This window comes from Salvelinus alpinus, chromosome 15 (assembly GCF_045679555.1).
Source record: "Salvelinus alpinus chromosome 15, SLU_Salpinus.1, whole genome shotgun sequence".
Taxonomy (NCBI): domain Eukaryota; kingdom Metazoa; phylum Chordata; class Actinopteri; order Salmoniformes; family Salmonidae; genus Salvelinus; species Salvelinus alpinus.
The window spans coordinates 2,945,841-2,964,695 of record NC_092100.1 but is presented as its reverse complement, the minus strand read 5'-3'; the positions used below and the strand labels follow the sequence as shown (position 1 = coordinate 2,964,695).

The following is an 18,855-nucleotide window of genomic DNA, read 5'->3' as shown; positions in this document are numbered from 1 at the left end:
GATCAGCCTGGATTTGAACCAGGGACTGTAGTGACGCCTCTTGCACTGAGATGCAGTGCCTTAGACCGCTGCGCCACTCGGGAGCACCTATAAGTTCCTATAAGGAAATCAGCCAATTGAAATAAATAAATTAGGCCCTAATCTAAGGACTTCACATGACTGGGAATACAGATACGCATCTGTTGGTCACAGATACCTTTAAAAAAAAAGGTAGGGGTGTGGATCAGAAAACCAGTCAGTATCTGGTGTGACCACCATGTCCCTCATGCAGCGTGACACATCTCCTTTGCATAGAGTTGATCAGGCTGTTGATTGTGGCCTGTGGAATGTTGTCCCACTCCTCTTCAATGGCTGTGAGTTGCTGGATATTGGAGGGAACTGGAACGCCGTGTCGTACATGTCCAGAGCATCCCAAACGTGCTCAATGGGTGACATGTCTGGTGAGTATGCAGGCCATGGAAGAACTGGGACATTTTCAGCTGCCAGGAATTGTGTACAGATCCTTATGACATGGGGCCGTGCATTATCATGCTGAAACATGAGGTGATTGCGGAGGATGAATGTCACGACAATGGGCCCTCAGGATCTCATCACGGTATCTCTGTGCATTCAAATTACCATTGATAAAATGCAATTGTGTTCGTTGTGCAAAGCTTATGCCTGCCCCCACCATAACCCCCCCACCACCACGAGGCCCTCTGCTTATGCCTGCCCCCACCATAACCCCCCCACCATAACCCCCCCACCATAACCCCCCCGCCACCACGAGGCCCTCTGTTCACAACGGTGACATCATGGGGTAAGTTTCTCAAAAACATGTACACATTTTTTTTTTTTAAAGGTGTCTGGACCCTTTAAAAATAACATGCCATTAATATAAAAAATAGAGATTTGGTTGTAAAAAAGGAAAACTTCTCCTTTAAGATGCATTTGGGAAACCGGGCCCAGCGGAAAAGTACTGCACTATATAGGGCCCAGCAGAAAAGTACTGCATTAAATAGGGCCCAGGTGAAAAGTACTATACTATATAGGGCCCAGGTGTAAAGTACTGCACTATATAGGGCCCAGGTGTAAAGTACTGCACTATATAGGGCCCAGGTGTAAAGTACTGCACTATATAGGGCCCAGGTGTAAAGTACTGCATTATATAGGGCCCAGGTGTAAAGTACTGCACTATATAGGGCCCAGGTGTAAAGTACTGCACTATATAGGGCCCAGGTGTAAAGTACTGCACTATATAGGGCCCAGGTGTAAAGTGCTGCACTATATAGGGCCCAGGTGTAAAGTGCTGCACTATATAGGGCCCATGTGTAAAGTGCTGCACTATATAGGGCCCAGGTGAAAAGTGCTGCACTATATAGGGCCCAGGTGTAAAGTACTACACTATATAGGGCCCAGGTGTAAAGAACTGCACTATATAGGGCCCAGGGTGCCATTCAGGCCTCAGCCAGAGAGATGTCAGACTCACTGATGTCCCGAGCGATCTTTCATCTCTCTCCAGCGTCGGAGCAGTTTCTGGTGAAGGTCAACGTCAGCATCCCAGATGTCCTCCTGTAAGACCAGGCCGTGGGGACGAGCCTCAGCTTTAAACACAACACTATATTAACATACTGTATATCAGCTGACGGTCAATCACATTCTCATAGTTTACAGCTGAGGGTTAGACGGTCATTCACATTCTCATAGTTTACAGCTGAAGGTTAAACGGTCATTCACATTCTCATAGTTTACAGCTGAAGGTTAAACGGTCATTCACATTCTCATAGTTTACAGCTGAAGGTGAGAAGGTCATTCACATTCTCATAGTTTACAGCTGAAGGTTAAACGGTCATTCACATTCTCATAGTTTACAGCTGAAGGTTAAACGGTCATTCACATTCTCATAGTTTACAGCTGAAGGTTAAACGGTCATTCACATTCTCATAGTTTACAGCTGAAGGTTAAACGGTCATTCACATTCTCATAGTTTACAGCTGAAGGTGAGAACGGTCATTCACATTCTCATAGTTTACAGCTGAAGGTTAAACGGTCATTCACATTCTCATAGTTTACAGCTGAAGGTTAAACGGTCATTCACATTCTCATAGTTTACAGCTGAAGGTTAAACGGTCATTCACATTCTCATAGTTTACAGCTGAAGGTTAAACGGTCATTCACATTCTCATAGTTTACAGCTGAAGGTTAAACGGTCATTCACATTCTCATAGTTTACAGCTGAAGGTTAAACGGTCATTCACATTCTCATAGTTTACAGCTGAAGGTTAAACGGTCATTCACATTCTCATAGTTTACAGCTGAAGGTGAGAAGGTCATTCACATTCTCATAGTTTACAGCTGAAGGTTAAACGGTCATTCACATTCTCATAGTTTACAGCTGAAGGTGAGAGTTAAGGGTCGACGTTTTGAAGTGGCAGGTTGTGAGGATTTAACATTTCCGGTGAAAAAAACGAACAAATAATATCGTGAGACGACCAGGTTACTCACATTTCAGAACAAATGATATCGTGAGACGACCAGGTTACTCACATTTCAGAACAAATGATATCGTGAGACGACCAGGTTACTCACATTTCAGAACAAATGATATCGTGAGACGACCAGGTTACTCACATTTCAGAGACAAATGATATCGTGAGACGACCAGGTTACTCACATTTCAGAACAAATGATATCGTGAGACGACCAGGTTACTCACATTTCAGAACAAATGATATCGTGAGACGACCAGGTTACTCACATTTCAGAACAAATGATATCGTGAGACGACCAGGTTACTCACATTTCAGAACAAATGATATCGTGAGACGACCAGGTTACTCACATTTCAGAACAAATGATATCGTGAGACGACCAGGTTACTCACATTTCAGAACAAATGATATCGTGAGACGACCAGGTTACTCACATTTCAGAACAAATGATATCGTGAGACGACCAGGTTACTCACATTTCAGAACAAATGATATCGTGAGACGACCAGGTTACTCACATTTCAGAACAAATGATATCGTGAGACGACCAGGTTACTCACATTTCAGAACAAATGATATCGTGAGACGACCAGGTTACTCACATTTCAGAACAAATGATATCGTGAGACGACCAGGTTACTCACATTTCAGAACAAATGATATCGTGAGACGACCAGGTTACTCACATTTCAGAACAAATGATATCGTGAGACGACCAGGTTACTCACATTTCAGAACAAATGATATCGTGAGACGACCAGGTTACTCACATTTCAGAACAAATGATATCGTGAGACGACCAGGTTACTCACATTTCAGAACAAATGATATCGTGAGACGACCAGGTTACTCACATTTCAGAACAAATGATATCGTGAGACGACCAGGTTACTCACATTTCAGAACAAATGATATCGTGAGACGACCAGGTTACTCACATTTCAGAACAAATGGCAACCCCACGTAACAGCTGTCGCCACACTGCAAACTGGCATCAAAATAAATATGGGCAACCTGCAAAAAGAGGGAAATAAAGGGATGCCATTCATCTCTGTGCTGCATAAATGTTGACGTTCAGAACAACGGTATTGAACTGAAGCCTACAGCGGGGACCTGTGTGTCTACCTTGGACTTGCGTCTAGGTTCCAGTCCATCCTTGTTGTGACGTAGTCTTTTGTAATAGAACCGAACGTCTTCTGTCAGGGAACGGATGTGTTGGAGTCTCACTCTCCGGGTGAAGGAACTCTGAATGATGAAGCTCTGGTGAACTATCTTACCCTGGGGGGGGGGGGGACAAACACAGGCACCAACAGGCGGGGGGGGGTAGGGAGGAGAGGACAAACACAGGCACCAACAGGCGGGGGGGGGGAGGAGAGGACAAACACAGGCACCAACAGGCGGGGGGGGGGGGGGGAAGGGAGGAGAGGACAAACACAGGCACCAACAGGCGGGGGGGGGGGGGAGGGAGGAGAGGACAAACACAGGCACCAACAGGCGGGGGGGGGGGAGGGAGGAGAGGACAAACACAGGCACCAACAGGCGGGGGGGGGGGGGTGGGAGGAGAGGACAAACACAGGCACCAACAGGCGGGGGGGGGGGGGGTGGGAGGAGAGGACAAACACAGGCACCAACAGGCAGGGGGGGAAGGGAGGAGAGGACAAACACAGGCACCAACAGGCGGGGGGGGGGGGAGGGAGGAGAGGACAAACACAGGCACCAACAGGCGGGGGGGGGGGGGGAGGGAGGAGAGGACAAACACAGGCACCAACAGGCGGGGGGGGGGGGGAGGGAGGAGAGGACAAACACAGGCACCAACAGGCGGGGGGGGGGAGGGAGGAGAGGACAAACACAGGCACCAACAGGCGGGGGGGAGGGAGGAGAGGACAAACACAGGCACCAACAGGCGGGGGGGGGGGAGGAGAGGACAAACACAGGCACCAACAGGCGGGGGGGGGGGGGAGAGGACAAACACAGGCACCAACAGGCGGGGGGGGGGGGGGAGGAGAGGACAAACACAGGCACCAACAGGCGGGGGGGGGGGGGGGAGGGAGGAGAGGACAAACACAGGCACCAACAGGCGGGGGGGGGAGGGAGGAGAGGACAAACACAGGCACCAACAGGCGGGGGGGGGAGGGAGGAGAGGACAAACACAGGCACCAACAGGCGGGGGGGGGGAGGAGAGGACAAACACAGGCACCAACAGGCGGGGGGGGGGGAGAGGACAAACACAGGCACCAACAGGCGGGGGGGGGGGGGGGGAGAGGACAAACACAGGCACACACGTCAGGGCAGGGCGACATGTGACAAGCTGTTTGCACACCTAACGTGTCATTTGAAGACAGTGAAGAGTTACATTGTAAGAATGTTGTGTTCCTCGTTGGAATATCAGCAATCTGATCTTGTGCCCGTTGTTACTTAAGGCACGAGGGGGTGTGGTATATGGCCAATATACCACGGCTAAGGGCCGTTCTTACGCCCTAAGAAAAGCGCCTTTGAAGTAGGATGCCGGTTTAACAGGGGGCTAGAGGTAGGATGATGGTTTAACAGAGGGCTAGAGGTAGGATGATGGTTTAACAGAGGGCTAGAAGTAGGATGCCGGTTTAACAGAGGGCTAGAGGTAGGATGCCGGTTTAACAGGGGGCTAGAGGTAGGATGCCGGTTTAACAGGGGGCTAGAGGTAGGATGATGGTTTAACAGAGGGCTAGAGGTAGGATGATGGTTTAACAGAGGGCTAGAAGTAGGATGCCGGTTTAACAGAGGGCTAGAGGTAGGATGCCGGTTTAACAGGGGGCTAGAGGTAGGATGATGGTTTAACAGAGGGCTAGAAGTAGGATGCCGGTTTAACAGAGGGCTAGAGGTAGGATGCCGGTTTAACAGGGGGCTAGAGGTAGGATGCCGGTTTAACAGGGGGCTAGAGGTAGGATGCCGGTTTAACAGGGGGCTAGAGGTAGGATGCCGGTTTAACAGGGGGCTAGAGGTAGGATGCCGGTTTAACAGGGGGCTAGAGGTAGGATGATGGTTTAACAGAGGGCTAGAAGTAGGATGATGGTTTAACAGGGGGCTAGAGGTAGGATGCCGGTTTAACAGAGGGCTAGAGGTAGGATGCCGGTTTAACAGAGGGCTAGAGGTAGGATGCCGGTTTAACAGAGGGCTAGAGGTAGGATGCCGGTTTAACAGGGGGCTAGAAGTAGGATGCCGGTTTAACAGGGGGCTAGAGGTAGGATGCCGGTTTAACAGGGGGCTAGAGGTAGGATGCCGGTTTAACAGGGGGCTAGAGGTAGGATGCCGGTTTAACAGGGGGCTAGAGGTAGGATGCCGGTTTAACAGGGGGCTAGAGGTAGGATGCCGGTTTAACAGGGGGCTAGAGGTAGGATGCCGGTTTAACAGGGGGCTAGAGGTAGGATGCCGGTTTAACAGGGGGCTATCATAAGGTGAATGCACCAATTTGTAAGTCGCTCTGGATAAGAGCGTCTGCTAAATGACTTAAATGTAAATGTAAATGGGCTAGAGGTAGGATGCCGGTTTAACAGGGGGCTAGAGGTAGGATGCCGGTTTAACAGGGGGCTAGAGGTAGGATGCCGGTTTAACAGGGGGCTAGAGGTAGGATGCCGGTTTAACAGGGGGCTAGAGGTAGGATGCCGGTTTAACAGGGGGCTAGAGGTAGAATGCCGGTTTAACAGGGGGCTAGAGGTAGGATGCCGGTTTAACAGGGGGCTAGAGGTAGGATGCCGGTTTAACAGAGGGCTAGAGGTAGGATGCCGGTTTAACAGAGGGCTAGAGGTAGGATGCCGGTTTAACAGGGGGCTAGAGGTAGGATGCCGGTTTAACAGAGGGCTAGAGGTAGGATGATGGTTTAACAGAGGGCTAGATGTAGGATGCTGGTTTAACAGGGGGCTAGAGGTAGGATGCCGGTTTAACAGAGGGCTAGAGGTAGGATGCCGGTTTAACAGGGGGCTAGAGGTAGGATGCCGGATTAACAGAGGGCTAGAGGTAGGATGCCGGTTTAACAGAGGGCTAGAGGTAGGATGCCGGTTTAACAGAGGGCTAGAGGTAGGATGCTGGTTTAACAGAGGGCCAGAGGTAGGATAATGGTTTAACAGAGGGCTAGAGGTAGGATGCTGTTTTAACAGAGGGCTAGAGGTAGGATGCTGGTTTAACAGAAGGCTAGAGGTAGGATGCTGGTTTAACAGAGGGCTAGAGGTAGGATGCTGTTTTAACAGAGGGCTAGAGGTAGGATGCTGTTTTAACAGAGGGCTAGAGGTAGGATGCTGTTTTAACAGAGGGCTAGAGGTAGGATGCTGGTTTAACAGAGGGCTAGAGGTAGGATAATGGTTTAACAGAAGTTACTCACAGGAAAGGATGGAGGTAGGATGATGTGTTCAGGATAGCTGTTTAGCTCCCCCACTACTATGACAGCCTTCACTGGGATTGTTAATATCTGAAAAACACAGAAGAAGAACTCTCAAGACTGGTCCTAGATCTGTTTGTGCTGTAGCCATTTTCTCTGCTCATGTGGCATAACAAACCACCGCAGGAGTTGTCAAGAGGGCACAAACAGATCTCAGATCAGGCAACAAAAAGTCACTCATCATGATGGCACATAGTAACAGTACATGTTGTTTTAAAGGATGTATTGCCTTGCACAACCAGTGGACAGTAAAGAGTATGAGTTGTCCTGAGTCAACACCTCCTAGTCGGTGGTTTAACAACCAGTGTCCTGAGTCAACGCCTCCTAGTCGGTGGTTTAACAACCAGTGTCCTGAGTCAACACCTCTTAGTCGGTGGTTTAACAACCAGTGTCCTGAGTCAACGCCTCTTAGTCGGTGGTTTAACAACCAGTGTCCTGAGTCAACACCTCTTAGTCGGTGGTTTAACAACCAGTGTCCTGAGTCAACGCCTCTTAGTCGGTGGTTTAACAACCAGTGTCCTGAGTCAACACCTCTTAGTCGGTGGTTTAACAACCAGTGTCCTGAGTCAACGCCTCTTAGTCGGTGGTTTAACAACCAGTGTCCTGAGTCAACACCTCTTAGTCGGTGGTTTAACAACCAGTGTCCTGAGTCAACACCTCTTAGTCGGTGGTTTAACAACCAGTGTCCTGAGTCAACACCTCTTAGTCGGTGGTTTAACAACCAGTGTCCTGAGTCAACACCTCTTAGTCGGTGGTTTAACAACCAGTGTCCTGAGTCAACACCTCTTAGTCGGTGGTTTAACAACCAGTGTCCTGAGTCAACGCCTCTTAGTCGGTGGTTTAACAACCAGTGTCCTGAGTCAACGCCTCTTAGTCGGTGGTTTAACAACCAGTGTCCTGAGTCAACGCCTCTTAGTCGGTGGTTTAACAACCAGTGTCCTGAGTCAACGCCTCCTAGTCGGTGGTTTAACAACCAGTGTCCTGAGTCAACACCTCTTAGTCGGTGGTTTAACAACCAGTGTCCTGAGTCAACGCCTCTTAGTCGGTGGTTTAACAACCAGTGTCCTGAGTCAACACCTCTTAGTCGGTGGTTTAACAACCAGTGTCCTGAGTCAACGCCTCCTAGTCGGTGGTTTAACAACCAGTGTCCTGAGTCAACGCCTCCTAGTCGGTGGTTTAACAACCAGTGTCCTGAGTCAACGCCTCCTAGTCGGTGGTTTAACAACCAGTGTCCTGAGTCAACGCCTCCTAGTCGGTGGTTTAACAACCAGTGTCCTGAGTCAACGCCTCCTAGTCGGTGGTTTAACAACCAGTGTCCTGAGTCAACGCCTCCTAGTCGGTGGTTTAACAACCAGTGTCCTGAGTCAACGCCTCCTAGTCGGTGGTTTAACAACCAGTGTCCTGAGTCAACGCCTCCTAGTCGGTGGTTTAACAACCAGTGTCCTGAGTCAACGCCTCCTAGTCAGTGGTGATACGTACCCTAGTAACATACCTGGTAGTCAGTGGTGATATGTACCCTAGTAACATACCTGGTAGTCAGTGGTGATATGTACCCTAGTAACATACCTGGTAGTCAGTGGTGATATGTACCCTAGTAACATACCTGGTAGTCAGTGGTGATACGTACCCTAGTAACATACCTGGTAGTCAGTGGTGATATGTACCCTAGTAACATACCTGGTAGTCAGTGGTGATATGTACCCTAGTAACATACCTGGTAGTCAGTGGAGATACGTACCCTAGTAACATACCTGGTAGTCAGTGGTGATACGTACCCTAGTAACATACCTGGTAGTCAGTGGTGATATGTACCCTAGTAACATACCTGGTAGTCAGTGGTGATATGTACCCTAGTAACATACCTGGTAGTCAGTGGTGATATGTACCCTAGTAATATACCTGGTAGTCAGTGGTGATATGTACCCTAGTAACATACCTGGTAGTCAGTGGTGATATGTACCCTAGTAACATACCTGGTAGTCAGTGGTGATATGTACCCTAGTAACATACCTGGTAGTCAGTGGTGATATGTACCGCCGCGTCATACAGGCCCTCCAGAGCATGAGCTTCCAGGGTGACTCTGAACGCTGCATAGTACCCTGATGATAATATCACCTAGGAGACAGAGGTACACATACATCACCCTGATGATAATATCACCTAGGAGACAGAGGTACACATACATCACCCTGATGATAATATCACCTAGGAGACAGAGGTACACACACATCACCCTGATGATAATATCACCTAGGAGACAGAGGTACAACCATATCACCCTGATGATAATATCACCTAGGAGACAGAGGTACAACCACATCACCCTGATGATAATATCACCTAGGAGACAGAGGTACACATACATCACCCTGATGATAATATCACCTAGGAGACAGAGGTACACATACATCACCCTGATGATAATATCACCTAGGAGACAGAGGTACAACCATATCACCCTGATGATAATATCACCTAGGAGACAGAGGTACACATACATCACCCTGATGATAATATCACCTAGGAGACAGAGGTACACACACATAACCCTGATGATAATATCACCTAGGAGACAGAGGTACACACACATAACCCTGATGATAATATCACCTAGGAGACAGAGGTACACACACATCACCCTGATGATAATATCACCCAGGATACAGAGGTACACACACATCAGCTTGGTGTCCATACCCTAAACATTAACTTTATGTAAATGTTGGGTTGGGGGGAAAAAAACACTCCAACCTCTGTCTTCCTGTCGTTCCACTTCCTGCCATCATGCAAATCATCAGGACATTTGGGTCAATACTTCACTGTCTACTGTAGAGTAGTAACACCTTAAGCCATGAGCAATGCTCATTTAGAACAGTTAATACAACATTGATATAAATGTATAATTGCTTATTCATAAAAGTTATAAAACAGAGTGTAATCCTCACGGTGACCTTTGAACCAGTTCCCTGCAACAAACATCAATTCACTGCCACTGTGCTTCCACTTGCTCTCTGGGGTTTTCTGCTGGGTATGTGTAAAGCAGGGTTTCCCCCACAGTCGGTCCTGGGCCCCCCTGGGTGCATGTTTCTGCCCTACACAGCTGATTCAAGTCGTCAAAGCTTAATGAGTTGGTTATCTGAAAAAGCTGTGTAGTGCAGAACATGCACCCAGGGTGGCCCAGGACCGACTGTGGGGAAACCCTGCTGTAAAGCTGTGTCAACTACTACTGCTACTACTACTACTACTATTACTGCTACTACTACTATCATTACTGCTGCTAGTATTACTGCTACTGCTACTATCATTACTGCTGCTAGTATTACTGCTACTAGTACTACTACTACTACTATCATTACTGCTGCTAGTATTACTGCTACTAGTACTACTACTACTACTATCATTACTGCTGCTAGTATTACTGCTACTGCTACTATCATTACTGCTACTACTATCATTACTGCTGCTAGTATTACTGCTACTAGTACTACTACTACTGCTACTAGTATTACTCCTACTAGTAGTACTGCTACTACTACTATCGTTACTGCTACTAGTATTACTGCTACTACTACTATCATTACTGCTACTAGTAGTACTACTACTACTACTACTACTATCATTACTGCTGCTAGTATTACTGCTACTAGTACTACTACTACTGCTACTAGTATTACTGCTACTAGTACTGCTGCTAGTATTACTGCTGCTAGTATTACTGCTACTAGTACTACTGCTACTAGTATTACTGCTACTAGTACTGCTGCTAGTACTACTGCTACTACTACTACTGCTACTAGTATTACTGCTACTAGTACTGCTGCTAGTATTACTGCTGCTAGTATTACTGCTACTAGTACTACTGCTACTAGTATTACTGCTACTAGTACTGCTGCTAGTATTACTGCTACTACAGAGGTGTAGTTCTTACAGTTTTATGCTGTGAAGCAGAGATGTTGTGTAGTTCTCCGCTGCGGCCCAGAGCTGCTGTCCTGTTCCCTCTCTCTGTCCGCAGCAGCTCCATGGACAGACTGTCCCCTGTCACCAGCCATGACTTGATCTCCAACTGGAGGGAAGGGGTAACACAGGTCAGAGGAGGTTACAGAGAGGTCAGAGGTCAGGAGATGGGATGCACCGAAAAATTCTAGTTACCGTAAAACAAGTAATAGCCCGGATTGTTTATTTGCTTAAAATCAAATCAACACAACAGGCGCTTATTAGAGTCAGACTACTATTTGAGCCAGGTGTTTATTTCCTTAATCCACACAGCTTTTGCTCATTTGCCTAGTTAATTGTTTCATTCTAGCATTCACTTCCAGCATTTTAATAAATTATTCATTTCCTGCACTAATGTCTTACCATTTACACACATTAACCACGTTTCCATCCAACCGTTTCATGCAGATTTAATCAACTTATGGCTGCAGGGGCTGTATTGAGTAGCTTGGATGAAAGGTGCACAGAGGTGCCCAGAGTAAACGACCTGCTCCTCAGTCATAGTTGCTAATATATGCATATTATTATTAGTATTGGATGGAAAACACTCTGAAGTTTCTAAAACTGTTTGAATTATGTCTGTGAGTATAACAGAACTCATATGGCAGGCAAAAACCTGAGAAGAAGTCCAAACAGGAAGTGAGAATTCTGAGGCTGGTCGATTTTCAACCAAGATCCTATTGAAATCACAGCGAGATATGGATGAGTTTGCACTTCCTACGGCTTCCACTAGACGTCAACAGTCTGAAGAACCTTGTCTGATGCCTCTACTGTGAAGGGGGGCCGAATGAGAGGGGAATTAGTCAGGTCTGTCATGACCTGACCATGCTCTGACCATGCGTGTTCACATGAGAGGGAGCTCTGTTCCATCGCTCATCTGAAGTCAATGTAATTCTCCGGTTGGAACGTTATTCAAGATGCATGTTAAAAACATTCTAAAGATCGATTCAATACATCGTTTGACATGTTTCTACTGACTGTTACGGAACTTTTTGACATTTCGTCTGCTTTTAGTGAACGCGCTTCCTGACTTTGGATTTGTTTACCAAACACGCTAACAAAAATAGCTATTTGGACATAAATGATGGACATTACCGAACAAAACTAACATTTGTGGAAGTGGGAGTCCTGGGAGTGCATTCCGACGAAGATCAGCAAAGGTAAGTGAAGATTTTTAATACTATTTATGAGTTTTGTTAACTGCACAATTTGGCGGGTAACTGTATGGCTTCCTTTTGTGGCTGAACGCTGTTCTCAGATTATTGAATATTGTGCTTTTGCCGTAAAGCTTTTTGAAATCTGAGAGCGGTTGCATTAAGAACAAGTGTATCTTTAATTCTATGTAAAACGTGTATCTTTCATCAAAGTTTGATGAGTATTTCTGTTATTTGACGTGGCTCTCTGCAATTTCTCCGGATATTTTGGAGGCATTTCTGAACATGGCGCCAATGTAAACTGAGGTTTTTGGGTATAAATATGAACTTAATTGAACAAGACATATGTATTGTGTAACATGAAGTCCTATGAGTGTCATCTGATGAAGATCATCAAAGCTTAATGATTAATTTAATCTCTATTTGTGCTTTTTGTGACTCCTCTTTGGCTGGAAAAATGGCTGTGTTTTTCTGTGAGTTGGTGGTGACCTAACATAATCGTTTGTGGTGCTTTCGCTGAAAAGCGAAAGCAATCGGACACTTTGGTGGGAATAACAACAAGAATACCTTTAAAATGGTATAAGACGAAGACGATGAATGTCTGAGGAATTTTAATTATGAGATTTCTGTTTTTTTAATTTGGCGCCCTGCACTTTCACTGGCTGTTGTCATATCGATCCCGTTAACGGGTTTGCAGCCATATGAAGTTGTTAATTACCTGATGCATGAATAAAGTCACAACCGGGCTGATGGAAACATGAAATGCTGGTACAATTTTATAAATGCTGCCAAGACAATTTGTTCGTTTGACATGGTGGGATCTTTTTGTGTCAGTAAAATTATGCGAGAAATGCCAGTCTTTATGCGCAAATATTGATATACTGTAATAACCATCATACCGGTTTCATCTGAGGACAAACAGGTTGACAGCTGAGTCACACAGGTTGACCGCTGAGCCACACAGGTTGACCGCTGAGCCACACAGGTTGACCGCTGAGCCACACAGGTTGACAGCTGAGTCACACAGGTTGACAGCTGAGTCACACAGGTTGACAGCTGAGTCACACAGGTAACCTTGGCTTTAGTAGGGTGGTCGGGCACTCTGCTAACCTTGGCTTTAACAGGGTGGTCGGCACTCTGCTAACCCTGGCTTTAGTAGGGTGGTCGGCACTCTGCTAACCCTGGCTTTAGTAGGGTGGTCGGGCACTCTGCTAACCTTGGCTTTAACAGGGTGGTCGGCACTCTGCTAACCCTGGCTTTAGTAGGGTGGTCGGGCACTCTGCTAACCCTGGCTTTAGTAGGGTGGTCGGCACTCTAACCCTGGCTTTAACAGGGTGGTCGGCACTCTGCTCTCCCCAGTCTGTCTATGGAGAGCGCTGCTCAAAGCACTGAGTGCAATTTGTCAGCTTTGCCGTCTTAAACTCTGTAAAACTTCGAAAGAACAATCTTTCTGGATTAAAAAAAAAAAATGGAACAATAATCAACACAACTCTATATTGACGTGTTCTGTTCTTTATCTCCCTTACGACCCTTTATCACCCTACACGACCCTTTCAGAAAAAAAATCACTATATCAAGAATTTTGAAGACAATCGTCAAATTGAAAGTGATTGATCAGCTTTGATTCTATTTGGGGGGGGGGTTTTAAGGGAGAGGGAGAGCGAGAAAGAGAGCGTGAGTAGGAATGGGAGGTGCACCTCGTGTTGATAGCAAGCCCCAAGCCCGATGGAGAGGAGAGGTGTGAGTGGATTATGATGGAGCAGTTTGTTCCGGAAAATAAACACAATTGAGCACTTTAGATATTTATTATTTTTGTCTTCTGCTTAAAATCGTCCTAAAACTGAGCACATGTGACTTTTATTGCTTTATATGAAATTAACGTGGGGGGGAAAAACACATCGCAAAATGTATCGCAGAATTTCAAATAAAGCTTCCGCAAAATCAATCACTTTCGGCCGCAGAAATCAACTAAAACATGTCGCGAAATCCAGAAGGGTCCGTCTTACCCACGCTCTCACAGTGTCGTCCAAGTTGGCCAGAGTAGACTGACAAGACTGCTTGTATTTTGGTGGACTGATATACGACGTAGAGATTATAACTAGAATGGACCCACAACTGGAGATGACATAATTATGCATCGTTACGCTCATCAACTCCAGACTGTCTGCTATTCCCTCCTGAAACTGGTGTGCGATCCTGGGGTAAACTTTGAACATTGTTATAGTAAAGAGTATAGGAGCATTAGTTTACACAAGAGACATGAGGGGCTGGTGCCATAATGAGGCTTGGGAGGGGCTGAGTGCAGGGAAAACAATCGCATGTGACGGTACTGATAAGGGGAGAAACCGTTTGAAGGCTCATATCACTTCGTTCCAATGTTTAGAGATAAGGAGGAGACTCCACCCAAAGTGGGGTATGAATACTACCACGGGGGTGGCCATGTCTGTGTCTGAATTACAGCTGTGTCGACCCTTTGGGAAGAATTCAACTTGGTTAAGCTTCTCTAGTGTCCGTGAGTTATTTACTCTGACAAATAAGACCTTAACACTGGTTATAACTCCAGTTCTGTTTGTCAAATGAAGATTCTAACAACCGCAGTGTGTTATATAGACTGAGGACGAAGGGGGGGGGGGGGGGTAGGACTTTAAAATTTGGCAGAGTATTTTACAAAAAAAATGATGACCGGTCAAAATTAGTTCTTTAGCGGTTCTAGTGTTAAAACGGACCGGCAGCTATTTGGACGTTTTACAGTTAACATGTGGATCTCAAGGTCAGAATGCAACCAATAAAGAATAGAGTTGTCCCCTCTTGGGGGTTAGTGTGTGTGTGTGTGTGTGTGTGTGTGTGTGTGTGTGTGTGTGTGTGTGTGTGTGTGTGTGTGTGTGTGTGTGTGTGTGTGTGTGTGTGTGTGTGTGTGTGTGTGTGTGTGTGTGTGTGTGTGTGTGTGTGTGTCTAACCTCTATGGGGTTGTTGTTGAACACTAGGAACACGATGCTGCTGAAGTCTGTTGAACTGCAGAGCCCAAAGTCCAAGAGGTGCTCCTTGAGACTGGGGGAGAGGACCAGGGGCTGGACAGAACCGAGGACAGAGGACAAACTGACATGGGCTGGACAGAACAGAGGACACACTGACATGGGCTGGACAGAAAAGAGGACACACTGACATGGGCTGGACAGAACAGAGGACAAACTGACATGGGCTGGACAGAACAGAGGACAAACTGACATGGGCTGGACAGAACAGAGGACAAACTGACATGGGCTGGACAGAACAGAGGACAAACTGACATGGGCTGGACAGAACAGAGGACACACTGACATGGGCTGGACAGAACAGAGGACAAACTGACATGGGCTGGACAGAACAGAGGACAAACTGACATGGGCTGGACAGAACAGAGGACACACTGACATGGGCTGGACAGAACAGAGGACACACTGACATGGGCTGGACAGAACAGAGGACAAACTGACATGGGCTGGACAGAACAGAGGACAAACTGACATGGGCTGTCCTCACAGGAAGGTGTGTGTAGGTGCGTACCTCAAGGTAGCCTGTGTAGGCTCTGACATGAAGGTGTGTGTAGGTGCGTACCTCAAGGTAGCCTGTGTAGGCTCTGACAGGAAGGTGTGTGTCTACCTCAAGGTAGCCTGTGTAGGCTCTGACAGGAAGGTGTGTGTAGGTGCGTACCTCAAGGTAGCCTGTGTAGGCTCTGACAGGAAGGTGTGTGTGTGTAGGTGTGTACCTCAAGGTAGCCTGTGTAGGCTCTGACAGGAAGGTGTGTGTGTAGGTGTGTACCTCAAGGTAGCCTGTGTAGGCTAAGACAGGAAGGTGTGTGTGTAGGTGTGTACCTCAAGGTAGCCTGTGTAGGCTCTGACAGGAAGGTGTGTGTGTAGGTGCGTACCTCAAGGTAGCCTGTGTAGGCTCTGACAGGAAGGTGTGTGTAGGTGCGTACCTCAAGGTAGCCTGTGTAGGCTCTGACAGGAAGGTGTGTGTGTAGGTGTGTACCTCAAGGTAGCCTGTGTAGGCTCTGACAGGAAGGTGTGTGTGTAGGTGCGTACCTCAAGGTAGCCTGTGTAGGCTCTGACAGGAAGGTGTGTGTGTAGGTGCGTACCTCAAGGTAGCCTGTGTAGGCTCTGACAGGAAGGTGTGTGTGTAGGTGCGTACCTCAAGGTAGCCTGTGTAGGCTCTGACAGGAAGGTGTGTGTGTAGGTGCGTACCTCAAGGTAGCCTGTGTAGGCTCTGACAGGAAGGTGTGTGTGTAGGTGCGTACCTCAAGGTAGCCTGTGTAGGCTCTGACAGGAAGGTGTGTGTAGGTGCGTACCTCAAGGTAGCCTGTGTAGGCTCTGACAGGAAGGTGTGTGTGTAGGTGCGTACCTCAAGGTAGCCTGTGTAGGCTCTGACAGGAAGGTGTGTGTAGGTGCGTACCTCAAGGTAGCCTGTGTAGGCTCTGACAGGAAGGTGTGTGTAGGTGTGTACCTCAAGGTAGCCTGTGTAGGCTCTGACAGGAAGGTGTGTGTGTAGGTGCGTACCTCAAGGTAGCCTGTGTAGGCTCTGACAGGAAGGTGGAACTTGGACATGTTGGTGGTGAGGAGGATGTTGCTGTCGATGTGGATGGAAGGGCGGACGGGACGGAACAGGAGAGAGAAGATGCAGCGAGACTCACGAGGAGGGATTAGAACGGGGGCGCTGAGGTTGTCAACCTGGACAGAGACGACAGGCTCGTCACAGCACGCCACACCGCAGTCAAATGTTGTTGCAACACAAAAAGACTAACTTGTTTCATTCTGGTTTGAAACAAGTGCTGAAATAGGATACACTTTGCCTTCTTGATCAGAATGAATAAGATTCCATGGACAAGAGGGACGTGATGCTAGATGGGCACTGCTACTCAGAGACAGTACATACAGCCCCTGATCCTATGCTACTCAGAGACAGTACATACAGCCCCTGATCCTATGCTACTCAGAGACAGTACATACAGCCCCTGATCCTATGCTACTCAGAGACAGTACATACAGCCCCTGATCCTATGCTACTCAGACAGTACATACAGCCCCTGATCCTATGCTACTCAGACAGTACATACAGCCCCTGATCCTATGCTACTCAGACAGTACATACAACCCCTGAACTCACGCTGAACATGGTCTTGGCCTCATCTGGCAGGGTGACGTTGTGTATGCGGACAGCAACGTTGAAGGTGTTGGTTATGAAGATGGATCTGTTCACGGGGTCTACTGGACTATCTCTGATGTGGAACAACGTGACCGAGTGGTCAAAGCCCAGGTAGCTAGAAGGGGCAGGAGAAAGGGGGAGACCGGTAGAGGTTAAATCACATCGAACCTGACGGGGCCAGTTTAGTCTGACTCAGTACAAGCCTAGTCCTGGACTATTTAACTAGAAAGCATCCCCATTGAAAGTCCAGGACGAGGAATAATCTGGGTCCACAGTGTATTTAAACTGGATTCTACAAGAACATAATTGACAGCGCTATGATCACAGAACTATGATCTAACCAAGACAGAGCTATGATCACAGAACTATGATCTAACCAAGACAGCGCTATGATCACAGAACTATGATCTAACCAAGACAGTGCTATGATGACAGAACTATGATCTAACCAAGACAGCGCTATGATCACAGAACTATGATCTAACCAAGACAGAGCTATGATGACAGAACTATGATCTAACCAAGACAGCGCTATGATGACAGAACTATGATCTAACCAAGACAGTGCTATGATCACAGAACTATGATCTAACCAAGACAGCGCTATGATGACAGAACTATGATCTAACCAAGACAGTGCTATGATGACAGAACTATGATCTAACCAAGACAGTGCTATGATGACAGAACTATGATCTAACCAAGACAGTGCTATGATGACAGAACTATGATCTAACCAAGACAGTGCTATGATGACAGAACTATGATCTAACCAAGACAGCGCTATGATGACAGAACTATGATCTAACCAAGACAGTGCTATGATGACAGAACTATGATCTAACCAAGACAGTGCTATGATGACAGAACTATGATCTAACCAAGACAGTGCTATGATGACAGAACTATGATCTAACCAAGACAGCGCTATGATGACAGAACTATGATCTAACCAAGACAGTGCTATGATGACAGAACTATGATCTAACCAAGACAGTGCTATGATGACAGAACTATGATCTAACCAAGACAGCGCTATGATGACAGAACTATGATCTAACCAAGACAGCGCTATGATCACAGAACTATGATCTAACCAAGACAGCGCTATGATCACAGAACTATGATCTAACCAATCATGAATGAACCACCATCTAAACACATCATGAATGTTTCAAATCGTGTAAATTGTCAAAAAAAACAACGGATCAAATCAAACTCCTACCCTTGTAGCACCTCCGCGTGGTATGGGACTTCAAGTTTAGATGAGTTTCTCTCCTTGACCTTCACTGTTATTTTACCAGAAAACTGAACTGGTCTTTCTGCTTTTGATGCTGGTAACAAACAACAACAAAAAACAGAGAAAATAAAAGAACATATTCAAGCCATAGATAAGAGAATGTCACAAGAACAGAAATGTCACAAGAACAGGTCACAAGAACAGGTCACAAGAACAGGTCACAAGAACAGAAATGTCACAAGAACAGAAATGTCACAAGAACAGAAATGTCACAAGAACAGAAATGTCACAAGAACAGAAATGTCACAAGAACAGAAATGTCACAAGAACAGGTCACAAGAACAGGTCACAAGAACAGGTCACAAGAACAGGTCACAAGAACAGGTCACAAGAACAGAAATGTCACAAGAA

At 46.8% G+C, this 18,855-nt stretch overlaps 1 protein-coding gene across 1 annotated transcript in view; it reads right to left on the bottom strand.

Moving 5' to 3' along the window:
• tmem131 (transmembrane protein 131) overlaps nucleotides 1–18,855 on the bottom strand; it is a 100,876-nt gene that overhangs the window by 42,221 nt on the left and 39,800 nt on the right. The window contains exons 12-21 of the mRNA XM_071342289.1: nucleotides 18,430–18,538; nucleotides 17,166–17,319; nucleotides 16,559–16,729; nucleotides 14,984–15,094; nucleotides 10,808–10,942; nucleotides 8,890–8,994; nucleotides 6,823–6,909; nucleotides 3,597–3,749; nucleotides 3,410–3,485; nucleotides 1,469–1,583 (exon numbers count right to left, since the gene is read on the bottom strand). Coding sequence (XP_071198390.1) covers nucleotides 1,469–1,583; nucleotides 3,410–3,485; nucleotides 3,597–3,749; nucleotides 6,823–6,909; nucleotides 8,890–8,994; nucleotides 10,808–10,942; nucleotides 14,984–15,094; nucleotides 16,559–16,729; nucleotides 17,166–17,319; nucleotides 18,430–18,538 — 1,216 coding nt within the window. The remainder of the gene's footprint in view (nucleotides 1–1,468; nucleotides 1,584–3,409; nucleotides 3,486–3,596; nucleotides 3,750–6,822; nucleotides 6,910–8,889; nucleotides 8,995–10,807; nucleotides 10,943–14,983; nucleotides 15,095–16,558; nucleotides 16,730–17,165; nucleotides 17,320–18,429; nucleotides 18,539–18,855) is intronic.